The following is an 18,636-nucleotide window of genomic DNA, read 5'->3' as shown; positions in this document are numbered from 1 at the left end:
ACTAAAGTAAGCGAAATTCAACCTAGCAAAAAACCCCACTAGCACTATATATATATAAATGTGTGTATGTGTGTTTGTGAGCATGCTTGAATGCACAGAGTTATGCAACAAGGTAGGTCTCGAAGCACTATTTGCGGGGCCGACGGATGGAAGGAAGGGGAGGAGACCGAACTGAGACTCAAGCTGTGTATACATAAAGGGGTTTTATAATCCTGTTAGTAGCCAGTCATTCAGCTGTTACCTTTCCACCTTTCCTTTTCCCCGAAACTTCATAATGCACCAGTGTTTAGATCAGCTAGGGCTTAGGGGTGCGCATACTTTTACTCATCACCTATGTAAAAGTATGTAGACAACAAGCATAAAAACCCCCTTCGGTCTGAAACGATACTGACACTAGGGTAAGTTAACCATCAGCTCATGACTGACGTGCCGTCAGAGCGCCAGGATTTCGCTGTGGTTAATGGATCGTGATTTGGGTTAATTTGTGACCAAACTGTTTACGATGCAGGGATTTTCTTTCTTTTGTTTTTGATGTCTTTTGAAGATGAGTTTTTAAAAATGCTTGATTTTTGTAATAATGCATAGTGACACTAACTCAATAGCATAATTTCTACCATTCCCATAGCTCATTAAATAATAATAATAATTATTATTAAACTATTAAATTATATAGTGAACTCAGTTGACAAATCTGTACTATAGAAGCGATACCGTATCAGACCGAGTGCGTCAATATAAACCTGGCAAAGGTGCTGACCAATCAGGTTTGCGAATTCTTCAGCACTGTGAGTCTTTAAACCACGTCTTCGAATCATTTTAGTGGACGTACGGTGTAATGTGTGTGGGGGGGCGGGGGGATATTCTGAACAATATTACTATCATGACCTGTCCTTTTCGTCGCGTCTCTCTCTCGCTCTCCCCGGGCCGTGGGTGGGAGCAGAATTCCGGCAGGGTGGGGGTTTTCCCCTGGAAGAAGGAGGGCTTTGTCTCTCTGGGGAGCAGCGCACTCTCTGACACGCACACTGTCTGGCAACCTCGCACTCATACGCACACATACACTCGCACAAAGAGAGGGTAATCACATGGAGAAAGGTTACGGAGAGAGAAAAAGAGAGAGACCGCAAGCAGAGAATGGAAGATGAGCGAAGGGAGGAAGGACACGGCACATAGATCATAGATCCGACTTTACAATAGAATTAAGCATTTGCACCCTTGTACAAAAAAACCCCAAAACGACTTTGACCGACATAGCTAGATTTCCGATTTGTGGCAACAGGGATCCGTCATAACTGTAAACGTTGCAGGTTAACGTCCCAGGAAGAAATATAGGAATGGACATGGGAAGGGGTGTAGGGTATGGTTGATGGAGTCAAATTAACGTTATCCATGTTAGCATGTTAGCTAGCTGGTGGTAACCAAATGCAACAGCAGACTCTGTCTGTTTCACTTAATTATGGATTAACCAGGGTTTAGCAGAGTCGATCATACCAACCTAATATGAAAACGCCCTGAAATTCCCAGGAGCCACACCCCTGTTTTGGGGATTATGTTTAATTTTCTTATACTGACAGTCAACAAGGCCACACCTCCAACCCGACTGACAGACACTAAAGCGCCACCTCCTCCACAGGCACCAAAGTGACACCTCCTAACTTTCTCAGTGTTCTTCACCTCGCCTGTACAAACACTGACGCGCCCCAGAAGCCATGCCTCCAAATCTTCTCACAGAGACCGCCCAGCACAGAGGCGTGTAATTAAAACAAAACCTGAAGCTAAAACACTAATGTTTAAAAAGTTTCCTAAAACAAATGTTTCACTAACAATCTGTCCTCGTGTCTCCGTGGGTGTACGGTGTCACAGGGTTCAGCCTGTGCTGTTCAGCTTACCAACATCTCCGCCTTTCTGTCAACAAACAGCAAACACGGCCCGTTGTCATGGTTACTGTCCCTCATAGCGCCAGTGTTGGTTCAGCACGGTGTCTAGCGCGCACTCGTTCCTTTCCTTTGTTTCGCTTTTTTTTTTTCTCGAATCAAAACACGGCTCCCTGGCGCAGGGCCTAACAGATAGGGTTTAAAAGAGCAGAGGTCTGAAATCACCGCCGCTCTCGGTGGGGGAATGTGGGACTAAATTGGTGGTTACGGCTTACTGCACTTGGTCTAATGACCTGTCCTGTGGTTTCTTTGGTTAAAAGAATTTTTTTCTGCTCAGAAGCTGATATGTATGCTCTTTATCTCTCTCTGAATCACTCTTCTTTATTGTCTTGCTGTTGTTGGTGGTGTTGTTCTGCCGTTACTGAGCTTCTAAAGCCAATGGAAGTGTTTGAACTCTCAGTGGCCCTGCTTTCCACCACAGGAAGAACAGGCAGACATGCTGACTCGGCACTGTGTGTGTATGTGTGCGTTTGTGTTCGTTTCAATTCTAAGAATCCAGGCTTTGAACACTAAGAGTCAGTCCAAAAACGTTGGAGTCGATTTCATACGTATATCCCCTTTCGGAAAAATACGACATTCTGTATTTCAAAAAAATGAAACTCTGAACATCATTGTCCGTTCCCAAGAAAGCAAATGTGACAGTTTGAAAGCAAGGAACTCAAGGCTTGAAGCTTAGACAAGACTTGAACTAATCCTACAGTGGCTTAGTGTCACCTCGCACCTCCAGGGTCCGGGTTCGATTCCTGCCTCCGGTCTGTGTGCATGGAGTTTGCATGTTCTCCCTGTGCTTGGTGGGTTTCCTCCCACAGTCCAAAGCCATGCAGATTAGGCTAAATGATGGTTTCAAAAAGTGTGTTTTTATGTGTTTATGCCCACTTTGTTTAGTCCCCTTTGATAGGCTCCAGACCCCCGTGACCCTGTACACAGAATAAAACGGGTTAGACTACAAGAGAGTGACTGCCTGGCAGAAACCGTCCCAATAATTATGGGCAATTATACAATTAATTAAAAAATAATTATGAATTATCAATATGATAATCACGTGACAAAAAAAGGAGTTGATATCCAGTTTTTGAGAACAGTTTTTTCCTAGTGTTTCCTAAATTCTAACTAGCAGTTGTGATATTTATCCAATAAACTAGTGTCATGGCTTGGCTTATCAGATGATATTTACTTTAAAAGTGGCCAAGAAAGCAATTTTTCAAGCAAGGTTATGTTCAGCAAGATTGTTGAACTCCAATAAATTGAGAAAGCAATTAAAGTATTTTGCGCCCGAGCCAAAACTCTTGCCGTATCTGAATGTGATAAACAATACTCAAAGGTCATCATTTCTTTAAGGGCTAGAAATAAATGCCAGGCAAATACTTGCTCAGCGTTTGGCACCAAAGGCAGCACTCTGACTGTGGAAAATGGTTGCTTAGGGTGTGTCGCAGCTCGGAAACCAGGCATTGGCTAAAAACTAGAGAAGATATGAGATTCTTGGTTTGCCCAGGCACTGGTGTGTCAAATGGAAAGCTGACTGTTGGTATCAGTCTTAACATCAGTCAAAACCACTTGAATAATATAGTGAAGATTCCTCTTGTGCCTCTATAACAACCTTGTGTTTTCAAGGCCTGGACTTTACATGAACTCTGGAGGTGTACTGTGGTTTTCTTGGAAGAAACTTGAAGATCCTGCGAGCTGTAAGGTGAAGCCTCGATAGATCGGAGTTGTTTGTCATGTACATCCAACAGATGCTAAATCGGATTAAGATCTGGGGAATTCTGAGGTCAATCCAACACCTGGAACTCCTTCTCAAATTCCTCAAACCATTTCAAAATAATGTTTGCAATGTGTCAGGGTGTGTTATCCTGCAGAAAGACAGCACTGGCTTCAAGGAAGGTATTTGGTCAGCAACGTCTTTAGGTAGGTGGTACGTGTCAAAAAAACATCCACGTGAATGCCAGGACCCAATGATTCGCAGCAAACCATTTCCCAGAGCACCAATCACACTGCCTCCACCAGCTAGCCTTGGGCATTCTGGTCCCATCTCCTCCCTAGGTAAGCACCACACACACTTTGTCTAGATGATGTCAAAGGAAGTGTGGTTCCTCAGACCAGGCCACTTTCTTCATCGCTCTACCATAGGTCCAGTTCTAAAGCTCACATGGCCATTGTACATGCTCTTGGAAGTGGACCAGGGGCCGGCACTTTTCTCGCAGAGACAAAATGAACTTTTTCAAGAGTTTTGAGGTACAGTAGATCTTTGTTAAGATTGAACCAAGCAGGCTAGACCTTTCTCCACTGTCTCTGGTTTGCTGGTTGTTCTGTCTCGGACCACTTTTGTTAGGGTCCTAACCACTGCATATCTGGAGAACCGTACAACACCTGCTTTATGGAGATGCTCTGGACAGTCGTCTAGCCATCAAGAGGCAACTTGTCCTTGTCGAAGTCACCGAGATCCTTACGCTTGCCCATTTTTCCTGCTTCCTACACATCAACTTTAAGGACAAAAGTGTATATGGGACATTTCAAGTATCTGATTACCCAACTGATTAATCGATCGTTATCTTTCCATATAGTGCAGTGTCTTCATACAGGAAAAAGACTTCTGTCAGAAAGTTAAACGAGAGCGAACTGAAGGAACAAAAGATTCTTTTAGTCATTTTTTTCCAGTATTTTCTGAACTGTTAATACTGTTATCGTCCAAACTTTTTAATAACAACAAAAAAATCTGGCCGCTGGTTCATCTTTCTTTATAGCCGAGTCGAACGAGGGACCTTTTCTGTCCTCTTTTGAGGAACTTTTCGAACAGGGGCAGATTTGCGTCATGTCCTGTGGGGGAGGTAGCTGAAGGAAACCACTACCTTGTGTGTGTGTGTGTGTGTGTGTGTGGTATAACTCTCTGCCATCGTTCTTGGCTTGCTTGCGGTAGCTGGCAGCAGCTTTGCAGGGTTTCGGGTTGGGCAGAGGGGGAAAAAAAGTGTGTGTTCGACGTGTGTTTTTAAAAAAAATTTTTAATTCGAATTAAAAACGAAGACTGTTTCACTTCTGCCTAACACACTACTTTTCACAGAGTGTGCTCAGAGTCCAAATTCCGCTTGGATAGTGATGGCTATCTGAAGATCATGAAAGACGCCAGTGTGTGTGTGTGTGTGTGTGTGTGTGTGTGTCTGTGTGTGTGTGTGGCTGCACAGGTCCCTTTTGTACTGCAGTGCATGCTGTGCACAACATGCTGACTCTGAGACTGTGTCTATTGCTATTTGTGTATGTGTGTGTGTGTGTGTGTGTGTGTGTCGAGCAGGAAGAGTGCTGGCAAAGTGTGTTTCTCCCCACCCTCTAAAGTCTCGCGACATATTCGGTCGTGACGTCTCACACACGCACACGCTTCTGCTTTTCTGCCAGCAAAGAGGAAGTGAGAAAGCAAGAGAAAAAGAGAGAGACAGACTGATAGAGAGACAGAGTGAGAAAAGGAAAGAGAGAGAGAGAGAGAGAGAGAGAAAGAGGGCTATTGAGTACGCTCATACTGTTTGCGGCTTTTCGCAAGAAGAAGATCAGACCTGTCAGTAATTTACTAGAATTAATATTTAGCATTCATTATGTGAAATGTTGTTATACTGGACATACTGGGATATATACATACTCGACATTAATAGGCATTCACACCTATCAAAAGTTTCCTTAAGGGGAAATACAAGGCCCGTTCAAATCAAACCAGGACTTTTGATTCCGAGGAAAAGAAGGACACAGTTATGAGAGGTAGAAACGTAGTTTTTAACAAAGCGTCCCAATGTCACTAGTGCTTGAATATAAGGTTTTCTCAGTACTCCGGAGCGCCATGTCTGAAACACTGGCCTCCCAGGAACTCCTTTAATGGCCCAAACATGTGGAAATGCATTGGAGCCAGTTCAGGACTGTACGGTGGATGTGGCAACAACTCCCTGATGAGTTCCTGTAACGTATTCCCACGGACACTACGCTTTCGCAAATCCGTTGATTCTCAACGATCAGGTTTTACTCGCCGGACATTCGCGGCTAACCACTAAGCCACGCTGCAACAATGATTTGGACATACAGTACTGTGCAAAAGTCTTGAGCAACCACTTATTTTTTTCATATTAAATTAAATCAAATGAAATTATAGGAATGGGAACACACTTTCTGTATGGTAACGGTGCAATTTAAGAACCGGTCGTTTATGTAACAACCTCAGCAGCAACCTCATTTCCCCTCTCGTCTATTCCAACCATTCAACATCAGCAGTAATAATAATCACCGGCCTGATCGTCTGTCATCATCTGTACTTGTTTCTCACTGGATCATGCCTCAGAAACCGCTCAGGTACAGGGACTGGACTTAAAAAGAGAGATCCTCCAGGAAGCCTGGAGAACTAGTCCTCAGGACATCATTGCGATATTTTTCATTCAATAATAATAAAAAAATCTCTCTCTCTCTCTCTTTCTCTTTCTTTCTCTCTTTCTCTCAGTCCTCCTGGCCCAGCCGATAGAGAAGAACGGGATGGAGGGGAACACCCTGAAGATCACGGATTTCGGATTGGCGCGAGAGTGGCAGAAGACCACCAAGATGAGCACAGCGGGGACCTACGCCTGGATGGCGCCGGAGGTCATCAAATCCTCCACCTTCTCCAAAGGCAGCGACGTGTGGAGGTGAGTCAGTCCCCGATTGGGTTGTTCCTGTCCCAGCACTTGTCGTCACGTTTTTATCATTGGGTCCTTCTGAGAAGAAGCGGAAAGAAAAGAGGGGGGAAAAAAAGCGCTGATATAAATAATTCATTTTAAGTGCATTGCAATCTAAAAAGGAGAGTCATGGGGTGTTTTTTTTTTTTTTTTTTTTTTTTGCGGGGCGGAATTGCAAAGGGACGAAAGGAAATAGAGAGGGTGTAAAAACATAAAGCACACAATGATGAGGAAAAAGTGAGTAAGCGGTGCGAAGCGAAGGACCCCGCCGGTAATCAGAAGCTTGATCAAAGCTCACAGATGACTCCTGCTGCTCGCCCACACATTCTCACACACATTCTCACACACACACACACATATTCGCACACACACGCACTGAGACATTGCTGCTTTTATTCATAGCAGGTTAGCGGAACAATGCGGCTCTTATCCAGGTTTAGAAGACCGGGAGGCGAGAGGGAGCAACACACACACACAGAGTCACAATAGCATGTAACGGGATGTAACCTCAACACAGCAAGCACACACACACACACATTACGAACAATAGACACCTCTGTCCTCAAGGGCGCATCCCCACGGCCAATTACGCTGCCAGTCACTCCGGCAGGAAAGACTGTCAGGCTTTTATACCCCTTCCCCCCCACACACACACATACACACACCCACACACACACACTGAAGAGAGGTGTGGAATGTCTGGCGAGACAGGTCAAGTCTGTCTCGCCCCCACAATCTTCCTACCGGAATCCGTACACCTGAGCGCAACGTCGCCACGGCAACGGTAACAGTAGCCGAGCGCAGTTTTGAGCAAAAAATGTGCGAAAGCTGGAATCAGATCGTACTTCACGATGATGATTCCGTGTGCTTTGTAGTACTCTAGCACAAGCCCCGGCTCAGACCTGGAAATCGTTTCCAGCGCTCGTTACTTCACACACATTAGACCACATCGTTCGCTGTAAAATTCACACTTTCCTCATAACGACTTCTGCTAACTACGAGAGCGATTTGCATCTGCGAAAGACAGCGAAAGGCCGAGCCGCTGTAGAATCACAACGCTTAAAGGAAAGAAAGAAAGAAAGAAAGAAAAAAAAAGATCTGCTTTCTTCTCAGATCTTAATATACCCCCTAGATTATAGTGTTTAGGAGCTGCGGGGCAGAGAGAGCTATGTTGTGCCCTGTGCATGTGCATGCTGTAATTAGCAGGCTATACAAAGCCACCGTGGGCGAGTCTCTCTCTATCTCTCTCTCTCTCTCTCTCTGACTGAGTGAGAGCGCTTAAAAGAGAAAACGCTCTCGTGGTTTTTTTTTTTTTCGACGTGTAATTGTCGGTGCTTGGGAGCCAAGACACGGAGGACGCTGCTGTTCTTTTTTAGAACAGCTGCTTCGAGGGCGCGTGTGCGTGTGGACGCTGTTATCTGTGTGTTTGTTTGCTGTACGAGTCTGCGTGCGCCTGCTGCATACAGTAGTGTGTCTCGATGTTGGAGTTCGGTTTGGAACCATTTGAAAAGTCTGTCTGTCTCTGTCTGTCTCTCTCTCTCTCTATATATATATAGCTATGGAGTTTTATTATGGGAGTTACTCACAGGCGAGGTGCCATACAGAGGCATCGATGGTCTGGCCGTGGCCTATGGAGTCGCAGTGAATAAACTGACTCTGCCCATCCCCTCAACATGTCCTGAACCCTTCGCCCAGCTTATGTCAGGTAACTTCTTACATCCTTTCATTACATCAGTCTCTCCATGTAGACATCCAGTGCTCTATTTCATGTCTCCATCCATCTACCCCTCGGTCCAGACAATCATTTATCTTCACAACCATCCATCCATCCACTTTAGCACCAACCCAACAAGCCTACCCATCTATTAATGTATCCATTTATTAATTTACAGATCCACCCATCCATCCATCCATCCATCTGGTGATCCATTCACAAATACAGCCTGTAACTATAGTTTGTTATTAGATCATATTTGTATATTATATAAGTTTAAAATCTGAAAAGACTTTTTCTATCCATCCACCTAACTATATGGATGGAGGAATGAACAAATGGATAAACAAATACAAAAATCTACAGATGCCTGGATGAATAAACAAATAGACAGACGCACAGATGGATGGATGAATGAAATGATCGCATGCATTGTCCATGCATTTATCCATTAGTGCATCTTTATATTCATCATGCAATCTTCTGTTATTCTTTACATCTCATCCATCCTTGTAATATTTGTATGCATCCATATCATTCATTCATTCTGTTGCCCATTCCATCCATCCAGTCATAAAATGAAGCAAATTCTTCCTTTAGGTTTAAATGCAATGCATTCAATTCAACTCAATTAAATTTTATCCGTATAGCGCTTTTAACAATTGGTATTGTCGCAAAGCAGCTTTACACAACCAAAATAATTATCGAAGTTTGTATGAAATGTTTATGAATCAGAATGATCAGATTGTCCCTGATGAGCAACAGTGGCAAGGAATAGCTTCCATCCATCCATCCATCCATCCATCTGTTCATTTATTCATTCATCCAGCTGTCAATCCATTTTCCTATTTGCTTATCCTTCCATCTGTCTATTTGTTTACCTATTCATCTATCCATCCATCCATCTGTTCATTGTTTCATCAGTCCATCTGTCCATTTGTTTACCCATCCAACCGACCCTCCATATTCCACAAATTATGACTCACATCTCTTAAATATTCAATCTACTCATTTATTAACGTCTCATTTATCCATCGAGACTGTCTGTTCGTTCATCAGTACACAAATTGCTTGTGTGTCCTATGTGTGTGTATCAGGGTGTTGGGATCAGGACCCCCACCGCAGGCCGAGCTTCGCCTCTATCTTGGCTCAGCTGTGCGCGCTGGAGCAGCAGGTGATGGAAGAGATGCCTCAGGACTCCTTTCACTCCCTGCAGGACGACTGGAGACTGGAGATCCAGGGCATGTTTGATGAGCTGCGTGCTAAGGAAAAGGTATGTGCACAAATGCAACTGGAGAAACCTTGTGCACTGTATACGCATTGAGTATGAAACAGTTGACAGAATAACATGATCTGATATACTGGACAGTAATAATGAAGGTGAGAAGGTGGACTCCCTGTCTGGACACACCTTCTTCACACAAACACCTGATTTTTTTATTTCTTTCTTCATTGTAAAACGATGTTGAAGGTGTCCAAAATATGCAATAATCTATTTTAAACAGTTGATTTTGAGATCTGTCTGCTACTTATGCTCTGTAAAGTCTTTATAAAGGCTCTGATCTAAGGTGCTGTTTGTTAATTGTTGATTTCTCTGAGTCTGGTAACTTTAAATGAACTTTGATCTTGCTTTACTGGGAACGTCTTCATGAGAGCCAGTTTCATCAAGGGTTTTTTTGCAAATGCACTTGACAATACTGTTCTTGCAAGAACTGTTCCAAAACAGCTGACATGTGCGTCTTAAAATAACAACTGACTGTTGTTGTTGTTGTTCCTTAATTACCCATCTACTGTATTAAATTTAACCTTTAGTTACCCACTAAAGAAAACCAGTAATGCCATAAATGTTAAGTCATGGTTTTTAGAAATCTCCAGCATCGTTCTCGAAACTTTTGACTGTATATAACACACACGTGTGTCTGGCCACAGGAGCTGAGGTGTCGGGAAGAGGAGCTGAAGCGCGCCGCTCTGGAGCAAAAGTCTCACGAGGAGTTTCTGCGCCTGCGCGAGCAGCAGCTGGCCCAGTGGGAGCAGGACGTGTTCGAGAGGGAGCTCTCGCTCCTCATCCTCCATCTTAACCAAAACCAGGAGAAACCCAATGTCAAGAAGCGTAAAGGAACCTTCAAGAAGCACAAGCTCAAATCCAAGAATGGGGAGAAGATCAGTATGCCACAAGGTAGATACCACCAGATAGGGTTACAACAGCACATAAACACACACACACACACACACACAAACACTAGTATGCATGGTGATATTTTCTACGTGACAATTGCTGCCATGGAACAGGAAGTGGTATACGATTAGTAAGTCATTCTGAGAAAAAAAGGACGCTGTTTCAACCTATGAGTCGCTGCTCAACTTTATTTCCGTTTTATGTCGGTCTAGATTTTGAATGAAAACTGAAAAAAAAAAGTCTTAGACAGGAATTGTTGCGATGCACAGATAAAATACTTGACCTTAATATACGAGTTGCATTGTTGAAGTGAGCCTATGCATATTTTTATATAGCATGATTTATTTTTAGCAACATTGTGGTTTAACTAGTCATTTAAAGCTTTAGTCGGCAACTCACTGTGCAACGAGCTGCTTAGGAAATGACGCAACGGCTCTTCCAGTATAAATACTAATATTGAATGTCTTTTTTTTTTTTTTTTTTTAGATTTTATCCATAAAATCACAGTGCAGGCTTCTCCTGGGTTGGAAAAGAGGCGGAATTCTCCAGACTTGGGTTCCCCTTCCATCGGGCCACGTTTCCGTGCCATCCAATGTAAGTCATTTCTAAAGCACATACAAGGAAATAAATAAACAAGTAACTAAATAAAATGCAACCTGTCGTTCCTGTTAAACAAGGTCCTAAGCAATTACAGGACTTAACACTTTAATTGCTCTGGAATCAAGTTGCCAGGAATCTATGTATCATACACAGCACGTGCTCACAGTGCGAAAGATCCTCTTAAACCCGCTCTCCGTTTGTTGATCTTGCAGTGAGCCCCAGCGAAAGTAAGTGGAGCTCAGGGTGGCCGCTGGAAACTCTTCCTCTGAAGGCTAACGGTGAGAGAAGACTCGCCCCTCACTGGAGCCCCCAAAGCCCCAAGAGCCCCAAGAGCCCCAAAGTGCAGCGCCTGAGTCCGCAGGACAGCGGGTACTTCCTTGCATAGCACATGCACACAACCCCAGGAGAGAGCGCGGTAGACAGAATAAAAAAAATTATTGATCGAGGGTGCCAATAATTTTGGAGTTTCCTGTGTAAACCTTTCTCACATGTGTAATCCATATTGGTTATGCATAAATTCTAAAAAAGCAGTACAGTATATAGAGCAGTAGAAATATCCCCAGATGATATACAGTACTGTGCAAAAGTCTTGACCCCCCCCTCATTTCTTCGTATTTTGCTTCCATAGAGCCAGACTTTCTTGTATTCTTAATGTATTCTTGAGGAATATTTCTCCGCATCTTCTAAAGGATTTTTTTGGCTCTCGTTTTTGGCAATCCCAACCCTATCTGAGCAGCTTCAGATGAATGTTTTTTTTTTTTTTTGTTAAGCCACACAGGAACTATAAATCATAAACCATCTAACATAAGGCGTGAACCAGTGAGAAACAGGCGCAGATGATGAGAGATGATCAGGTTGGTGATTATTATACTGTTGATGCTGAATGCTGAGTGGTTGGAACAGACGAGAGGGGAAATGAGGCTGCTGCTGAGGCTGTTAGATAAAAACAAATCGATTTTTTTTTTGCATAAAAAGCTAATTTGCAGCCTGTCGCAATACAAAATTTGTCCCATTTATTCAATTAAATCTTATTGAATAAATTTCAATATGAAGAAATGAGGGGTGGCTCAAGACTTTTGCACAGTTCTGTACAGCCCCATCAGAGCTGATGTAGTGTTGCTAACGGTCTAATTACATTGTACTGGGAAAAGATTCTTCTTTAGTATAAAGAATTTGATGATAATGTAAACAATGCTTTTCACTGTTAGTAGTAAGCCCTACTTAACGCGGTGCAAATTTTTTCGTCTTCTGATGTTTTCTTCTTCATCACGTTAACTCTTAACCGCTTTTGGGTTAAAAACTGTTTAATGTTTAATACCCTAATTAAGACTTAAAGTAAAAGTATCTGATTGTTTTTCGGTCATTAGAGATCCTAATGAAACACATGCGATTAAATTAACTAGAGTATAGCACAAGGGGGTTGCAGTCTATAGAGCTTGTTAGTAAAGATCAATGACTCAGCGGCTGAAATATTTAGTCTGGTTAGGATACACCCTATACAAGTATTGCATGCCGTACTCCAGCTTACCTTTGACCTATATGAATTCTGGGGAATTTTTTTGTTACTCATATTTGTGTACGTGTCTCGTAGCCTGTCTATGCGAGCCCGGCTCTTGGCTTTGGACAGCAACGAGAACGGTGACTCCAAAGACGACTTTGAGGAGTACAGACCCAACACACCTGAACCGAGCCAAAATGGTACAAGAAGAAATAAACTGTAGACTTTAAATTTGAAGATTCTTGCTGTTTTTTTTGCTCACCTCTTGTGCCTTCTCTAGGTTCTGCCTCGGTTAAGGAAGCTTCCTGGACAGTTCTTCCAGAAGAGGACTCTGGGAGCGAAGAGGGATATTTGTCCCCTCGTAGTTCACCAAACCTAGACTGTCGCTCTTGTGTTCCTTCTCATACTAAAAGCACTCACCGTGCCTTGCTTAGTGGCGCTGCTGTCCTCGCCTCTGTGGCTCTCGGACGCCATCTAGAACCTCAGCATCCACCTACACCCCCTCCACGAACTTCCCATAGAACTTACGTTCCTGCTCTGGAGATAGGGCGGGAACAACATCCATCTCCTGTAGTGGACTTACCCCCGGATCCCGTTTTGGTTGGGGACCTAATCACGTTCAGTACAGACTCTCTGCCCCAAGAGCTACTTGAAGCCTCCCTGAAACCTCCGGAGAACAAGCCTTTACCTTTGACCCCACCTCCTCCGAACCCCAGAGAGAGAGACAGGTTCACCAGAAAGACTGTCCCGCACAGCTCTGCTGAGTGGATCGCTAATGGAGAGACGGAGAATGAGATTATAACCGAGACTGGGGACAGGAGGAGAAGATCTAGCCATGGACTTTCCTCACATCTAAGTAAGAACAGGCTGTTCTAACTGACAATTTACCAATCAGATCTTATTAATATTTACATACCTAATATATTAACTTTTGTATTACCTTCATTCCCTCTTTTCCTCAGTGTTGGATCTACCATTGTGTCAAGATACCATGGAATCAGATGAGAAATCCCCAGTCCCGTTCGTCCGCTACCCTGATCCTCGTCTTTGGAGCCCTAAAACGCGGCGTCTGGAGGTAAACATCATACCACGACCTCGGCCATCTCCTAACCGACCTCGAATAGATCCCTGGAGCTTCATTTCAGCCGGCGGGATGGATAAATGTAACACGCGGCTTGGCATTTCATCTAGCAGCCCCACAAGTCCGCGCCTGGGGTACAGACCCTCTCCTACCAACCCTTTCACGAATTGTGACCCCTTTCCTTCCCCTGATTGCGATCCTTTCAATCTCAAGGCTGACCCATCAATTAACTCAGATCTTCCATCACCATTCGATCCCTTCTCTGCCCCTTTTCCCATTTCCCGCTCTGCACCATGCTCCGCCAACGGGAGTCCCAACCTTTCTCTCAGGGTCGCCCCATTGAACCCCGCTGACTCCCCATTTATAGACCTGGGTTGGGCAGGGGTCAACAAGCCTGTGGTTGCCAAAGAGAAAGTTTTTCCCAGAAAGACTCTGGGGCTCAGTCCCTTTAAGTCGACAACAAAGAAACGTGACGACATATTCTGAGCTCGTAATGAAATCCCTGGATTCACACAGCACAGCCCGTGATGACTAACTGCCCCCAGTATTGGTGCTTCGTGTTCCTTTGAAAAGTTTGAGACTATCCAAGTGGTGGATTATAAGTTTTGCCTACGCTAAAAAAAAGAAGCTCATAATATTTGCAGGTTTATAATGTGGCTTATGTGCTTCAAATCAACATCGCTCACTATTCTACAGTGAGGATTCTTCCAGAACCAGAGCTGACATTTTGCCTTCGCATTACCTTTTTCACTCTGTTATCTCAGTTAGCGCGATGTCTGTTTCAGCTAACGAGTAATTAACGTAGGAGTTACACCATGGGGCTGTATTCATAAAGCTTCTCAGAACCCTCCCATAGAGCTCCTAACATGACTTAAAAAATGTCTAGTCTTAACTTAGGAGTGATTTAGGACCAATCACAGAGCAACTCTGAACAAGGAAAAGACAAAACCTATTATCTCAGTGAGGAGGCGGGGCTGACACAATTACTATGTATGACGCATTTCTCTCAAGACTGCAATTAAACATAAACGAATATCCAAACCAACAACTAGTATCGTACCATCATGTCGGGCAGGTTCGGATGATTTCTTAAGAAAATATTTAGGGCGGGTGAGTCAGTCAGCCTAATTATCAATAAACGTACAGGGAACACTTTTTTTGCTTTCTTTTCTCTCTTTCGATCACTCGGTCTGTCATCACACACACATACCACACGCGCAGGCAGAGGCTAATGTTTTTCCCTAAATGCTATGCGTGGCTTTTGTTTAAAATTGCACCCTTCCTGTCTAGTGTCAGTGCTCTCCTGCGTCATATTAATTAATCTAGCTCTAATAAATTACATAAATGTTTTTTTTTGTGCGTCAGCAGGCGGACGCCGGTGCCTGATTTGCGCATATTAGTGTGGCTCAGGTGTGTCGGGTGCGAGTATGAAAAACGCATGACTCTGTGCATCTCTACAAAGTTCTCTTAATTATATGTATTATAAACTTTTACTTATAACCTTTCGTGGCTTTTTTTTGCCACACATATTTATTGGCTTCATTTTATTTTCAGTTTAATTACCATGCTGGGAATTTTGTACGTAATCTATTTAAAAGTAACTGGAGAAAAATGGCTCGGCTCTTTACTATGATTACTATGTTGGCGCGTCCGTTAAAGCAGCGATTTTAAAGTGGTTAACGTGGAAGCATGTACTTCATCCGTGCTTTCCGCCATTTTCTCCTCTGCTTAACAAGCCTCCTCACTACCCCTGACAATTTTTTTTTTCCCCTTAGGAGCTCTTTTGAGGGTTAAGATGCGTCATGAATCGTTCTTTTTATCTTCGCAAGGATCCACTCGTTAATTTCAAAGAGAATTCTTGGGAAACGCAGACGATTTGAAAGGGAACTTTTTGCACTAGCAGTTTTTATGAACACGGCCCCTGGAAGACATGCAACTAAGCGACTTTGGTTTTGTTAACTGCTGCACTAGCGTGTTGTTTTTTAGATGATCTGATTCTAATATATCTGTCTTGAGGTCAGTGAGGTTCCTTTAATCCTGCTTCTCTCTTCACATGGAGTACAGTGTTTGGACAAACACTCAAGCTTTTGCTTTCGGTATGCAATGTTGACAGAATCTAAATTTCTCTCTTTCATGGAGAGACTGTTCCAGTCTGTTAGCTATAGCCTGTAGAGAAGAACAAGACAAACATCCTTATCATTCCATACAAATACCAAAGAATGGGTGGCGGGGGTAAATGTTTAGGCCACCGCATAGTCATAATTAACGGCACTATCAACTGTTCACGTCTATCTAAGGTAAAATCTACATAAGCATATTAAAAGAACATTTTTGCTTAAAACGCATCAGTCACCCTTCCAAAAACTTTCCTTTGAATAATGAATTGTGTACAACCGTAAGGGCCCAATTTTCGTGCATTAGTATTGCTCGAGGGATTTTTACAGCTCATCAGCGCTTTAGACAAAATATTCACAGCGAAGACACGTTCCACTAATTGAACAAGAAACCTGTGGCTAATAGATTTCATCCTGAGCGGCTTGAGTAACAACACATGCCACCACGGCACAGGTTTAATTGCAAGCAAACCGCTAAGTGGTTTTCATTTCATTAACATGGCACAAGATCTCAGAGAATAAACACAGCTCAGTTACCTTGGCCAGACTTGCTTCTTTTAATTCAAACAGCAAGGGATGCCCTAAATATATATTAAAACTCTACTGAAGAAAGTGTTTAGCAGGCTGTCTACCTCCCTTGTGTATAAAGTGCACATACTGTAAAAAATTTTTTATTCTAATCTAATCTAAAAAAAAAAAAAAAAAGCATGACAGGAGCTTCGTTTAACCCAACAGGTTCCTAATGATGATTACGGTCATGTATCCCTATCCATTTACATCTAATCCAAATTGGCCCCCTTTATCACTGTGTAATCATGGTGTCTTGGTGATGAAATGCTCTCCGATCCTGCTTCAACCCAAGCGCAGACATCGCAACACCTTCATCTGGATCGGAAGAAAAATCTGTTAGGAACTCTCAAAGGATCCCCGAAGGCTTTTAGTGCCGTTCTGAAAAAGCGTACAGAAAGTAGAGCATTCATTGTACAAAAATTGTATTTTACAGGCACGCAGAAGTCCCACACTGTCAGCATTAAAGTAGAGTCACAGCTGCTTGCTGTCAAAGGCTACGTAGTCGCAGAGAGATGAAAAGTGTTCACAGTACAAGAAAAAGTGACTACTTTGGAATGTTCGTGTCTGGTAGAAACTGACATCACAAACCCAAGTTTGTCTGCTTCTCTAGTTTTGAGTTTTGGACTGGAGCTATGAGGCTGATGTAACTAAAACGTAATGTGCTTTTTATTGTAACACGCAGCTTGTAAAGTTGATTCAGTTCGTATTTGATTGTACAATTGCAAGCACTTTCAAGCTTTAGGAGGCGGAGCTTAGCAGGATAGATAGATTAGCAAATTATGAGAAAACTGGTCATCCCAATTTGCACTTTTAATGCCAGTATACAGTGCTGGCCAAAAGTATTTAGACAATTTCAATGTTTTAATGACTAATTATCTAAAATATTGTAAATAATGACAATCAAGATTGTTTTATACAATGAAATTGCTAAAAAACAATCAGTTTTTAGTATGACATCCTTAATTCTTCGCAACCGGCTGGATCAGACTAGGCATAGGGTCCAAAATGATGCTTGCAGTAGTCTGATGTCGCTTGCTCAATCCGAGCCTGCTTGATTGATTTTGTGTAGATCATGTAATTCAGAAGTAAGACGTTCTCAATTCAGTTGGGAATACAAAGGTGGACACCCCGGCTTTGGAAAAGTCAGTAAAAGTCCTGCCACATGTTTGTTCCCTCCCAGTGAGAGCTGTAATATGTTGTCCTAATACTTTTGGTTACCACTGTAAAAAATAATAGGGTCCGGTTGTGACCTGGCAGGAGGTTTTCATATATACTGTGAATAAAAATGTACAAAAGTAGCCCTGACGAACTAGATGTAAGTTGAGGAAAATAGAAACAGTTAGCCAGTGGCACCAGTTGTAGCTCCAGTACAAAACCAAATAAGCAGTCAACGAACACCAGTGTCACTGGTTCCATGACAAAGTTGATTATTTTCCAGTAAGCAAAGCCTTGTAGCTGTTATGAAAAGCTCACACTGGAGATTCCTTCCAAGAAAATGCAAACCGTTAAAGATGTTTGCTTAAGAAGTTGCTGCTGTCTCTTAACTACTGTATGAGGAGTTCATTTAGAAAATGAACCAAATGCTTTGGGTATCATAATGACCCTTTATTCTTCCATCACGAAAGATATCATGAGGTATAATATTTAGTTTCTTGTCTAGAGTTCTATAATTCAACAAAACTAAATTGTGTAGGTCATATTAAGATAATTTTTTTAAAGAATCCCTTTACAATTATAGCTAGGCTTTTTATTTATAGTAAATTTGTACTCCTACAAAATTCTACATTATTAAATACTTTTTAAAAGTTAACTTTTAGCACACACTGTTCAACATAAGCTACAATGACAAATCAGTAAGGCTTTTTGAGGTAATTAGCCATGATGCTAGCTTAGCACCACACACTCGTCATTGCTAATCTCTTGCCTTGAACTAGAGATCAAAACTGGTGAAGAATCATGAAAAGATTTTTAAATTTGTAATTGGTTATGTGACTAACATGCAGTTTAAAACAATCAATACTGAAATAGTTTAGACAAAATGCTAATATGAGACTAACTAGCTAACTAGCAAGAGAACTAGCCTCAGAGGTTAGCATGAAAAACTGTTCAGCAAAGGATAAACTACATGGTTTACGTTTCGTATTTTTGCTTGTCACTTGTAATTTAAAAATTAAAAATGTAAAAAATAGAAATATATTTGTTTTCCATAATTAAGCTACAGTATATTTATCACAGCTTGGAAAACCCTGTCAGGTGTGGCTAAATTCTAGCTTAAA

The 18,636-nt window shown here is 42.5% G+C and overlaps 1 protein-coding gene across 1 annotated transcript in view; it reads left to right on the top strand.

Annotated features, from left to right (window-relative positions):
* The window catches only part of LOC128508557 (mitogen-activated protein kinase kinase kinase 11), a 33,481-nt gene extending 18,536 nt beyond the window's left edge, over window positions 1-14,945 (top strand). The window contains exons 2-10 of the mRNA XM_053479922.1: window positions 6,397-6,577; window positions 8,164-8,312; window positions 9,419-9,594; window positions 10,251-10,497; window positions 10,984-11,091; window positions 11,310-11,466; window positions 12,689-12,795; window positions 12,876-13,451; window positions 13,558-14,945. Coding sequence (XP_053335897.1) covers window positions 6,397-6,577; window positions 8,164-8,312; window positions 9,419-9,594; window positions 10,251-10,497; window positions 10,984-11,091; window positions 11,310-11,466; window positions 12,689-12,795; window positions 12,876-13,451; window positions 13,558-14,162 — 2,306 coding nt within the window. The 3' untranslated portion in view covers window positions 14,163-14,945. The remainder of the gene's footprint in view (window positions 1-6,396; window positions 6,578-8,163; window positions 8,313-9,418; window positions 9,595-10,250; window positions 10,498-10,983; window positions 11,092-11,309; window positions 11,467-12,688; window positions 12,796-12,875; window positions 13,452-13,557) is intronic.
* The last annotated feature ends 3,691 nt before the right edge of the window (window positions 14,946-18,636 follow it).

This window comes from Clarias gariepinus, chromosome 20, assembly GCF_024256425.1.
Source record: "Clarias gariepinus isolate MV-2021 ecotype Netherlands chromosome 20, CGAR_prim_01v2, whole genome shotgun sequence".
Lineage (NCBI taxonomy): Eukaryota > Metazoa > Chordata > Actinopteri > Siluriformes > Clariidae > Clarias > Clarias gariepinus.
This window is presented reverse-complemented; position numbering and strand designations above follow the sequence as displayed.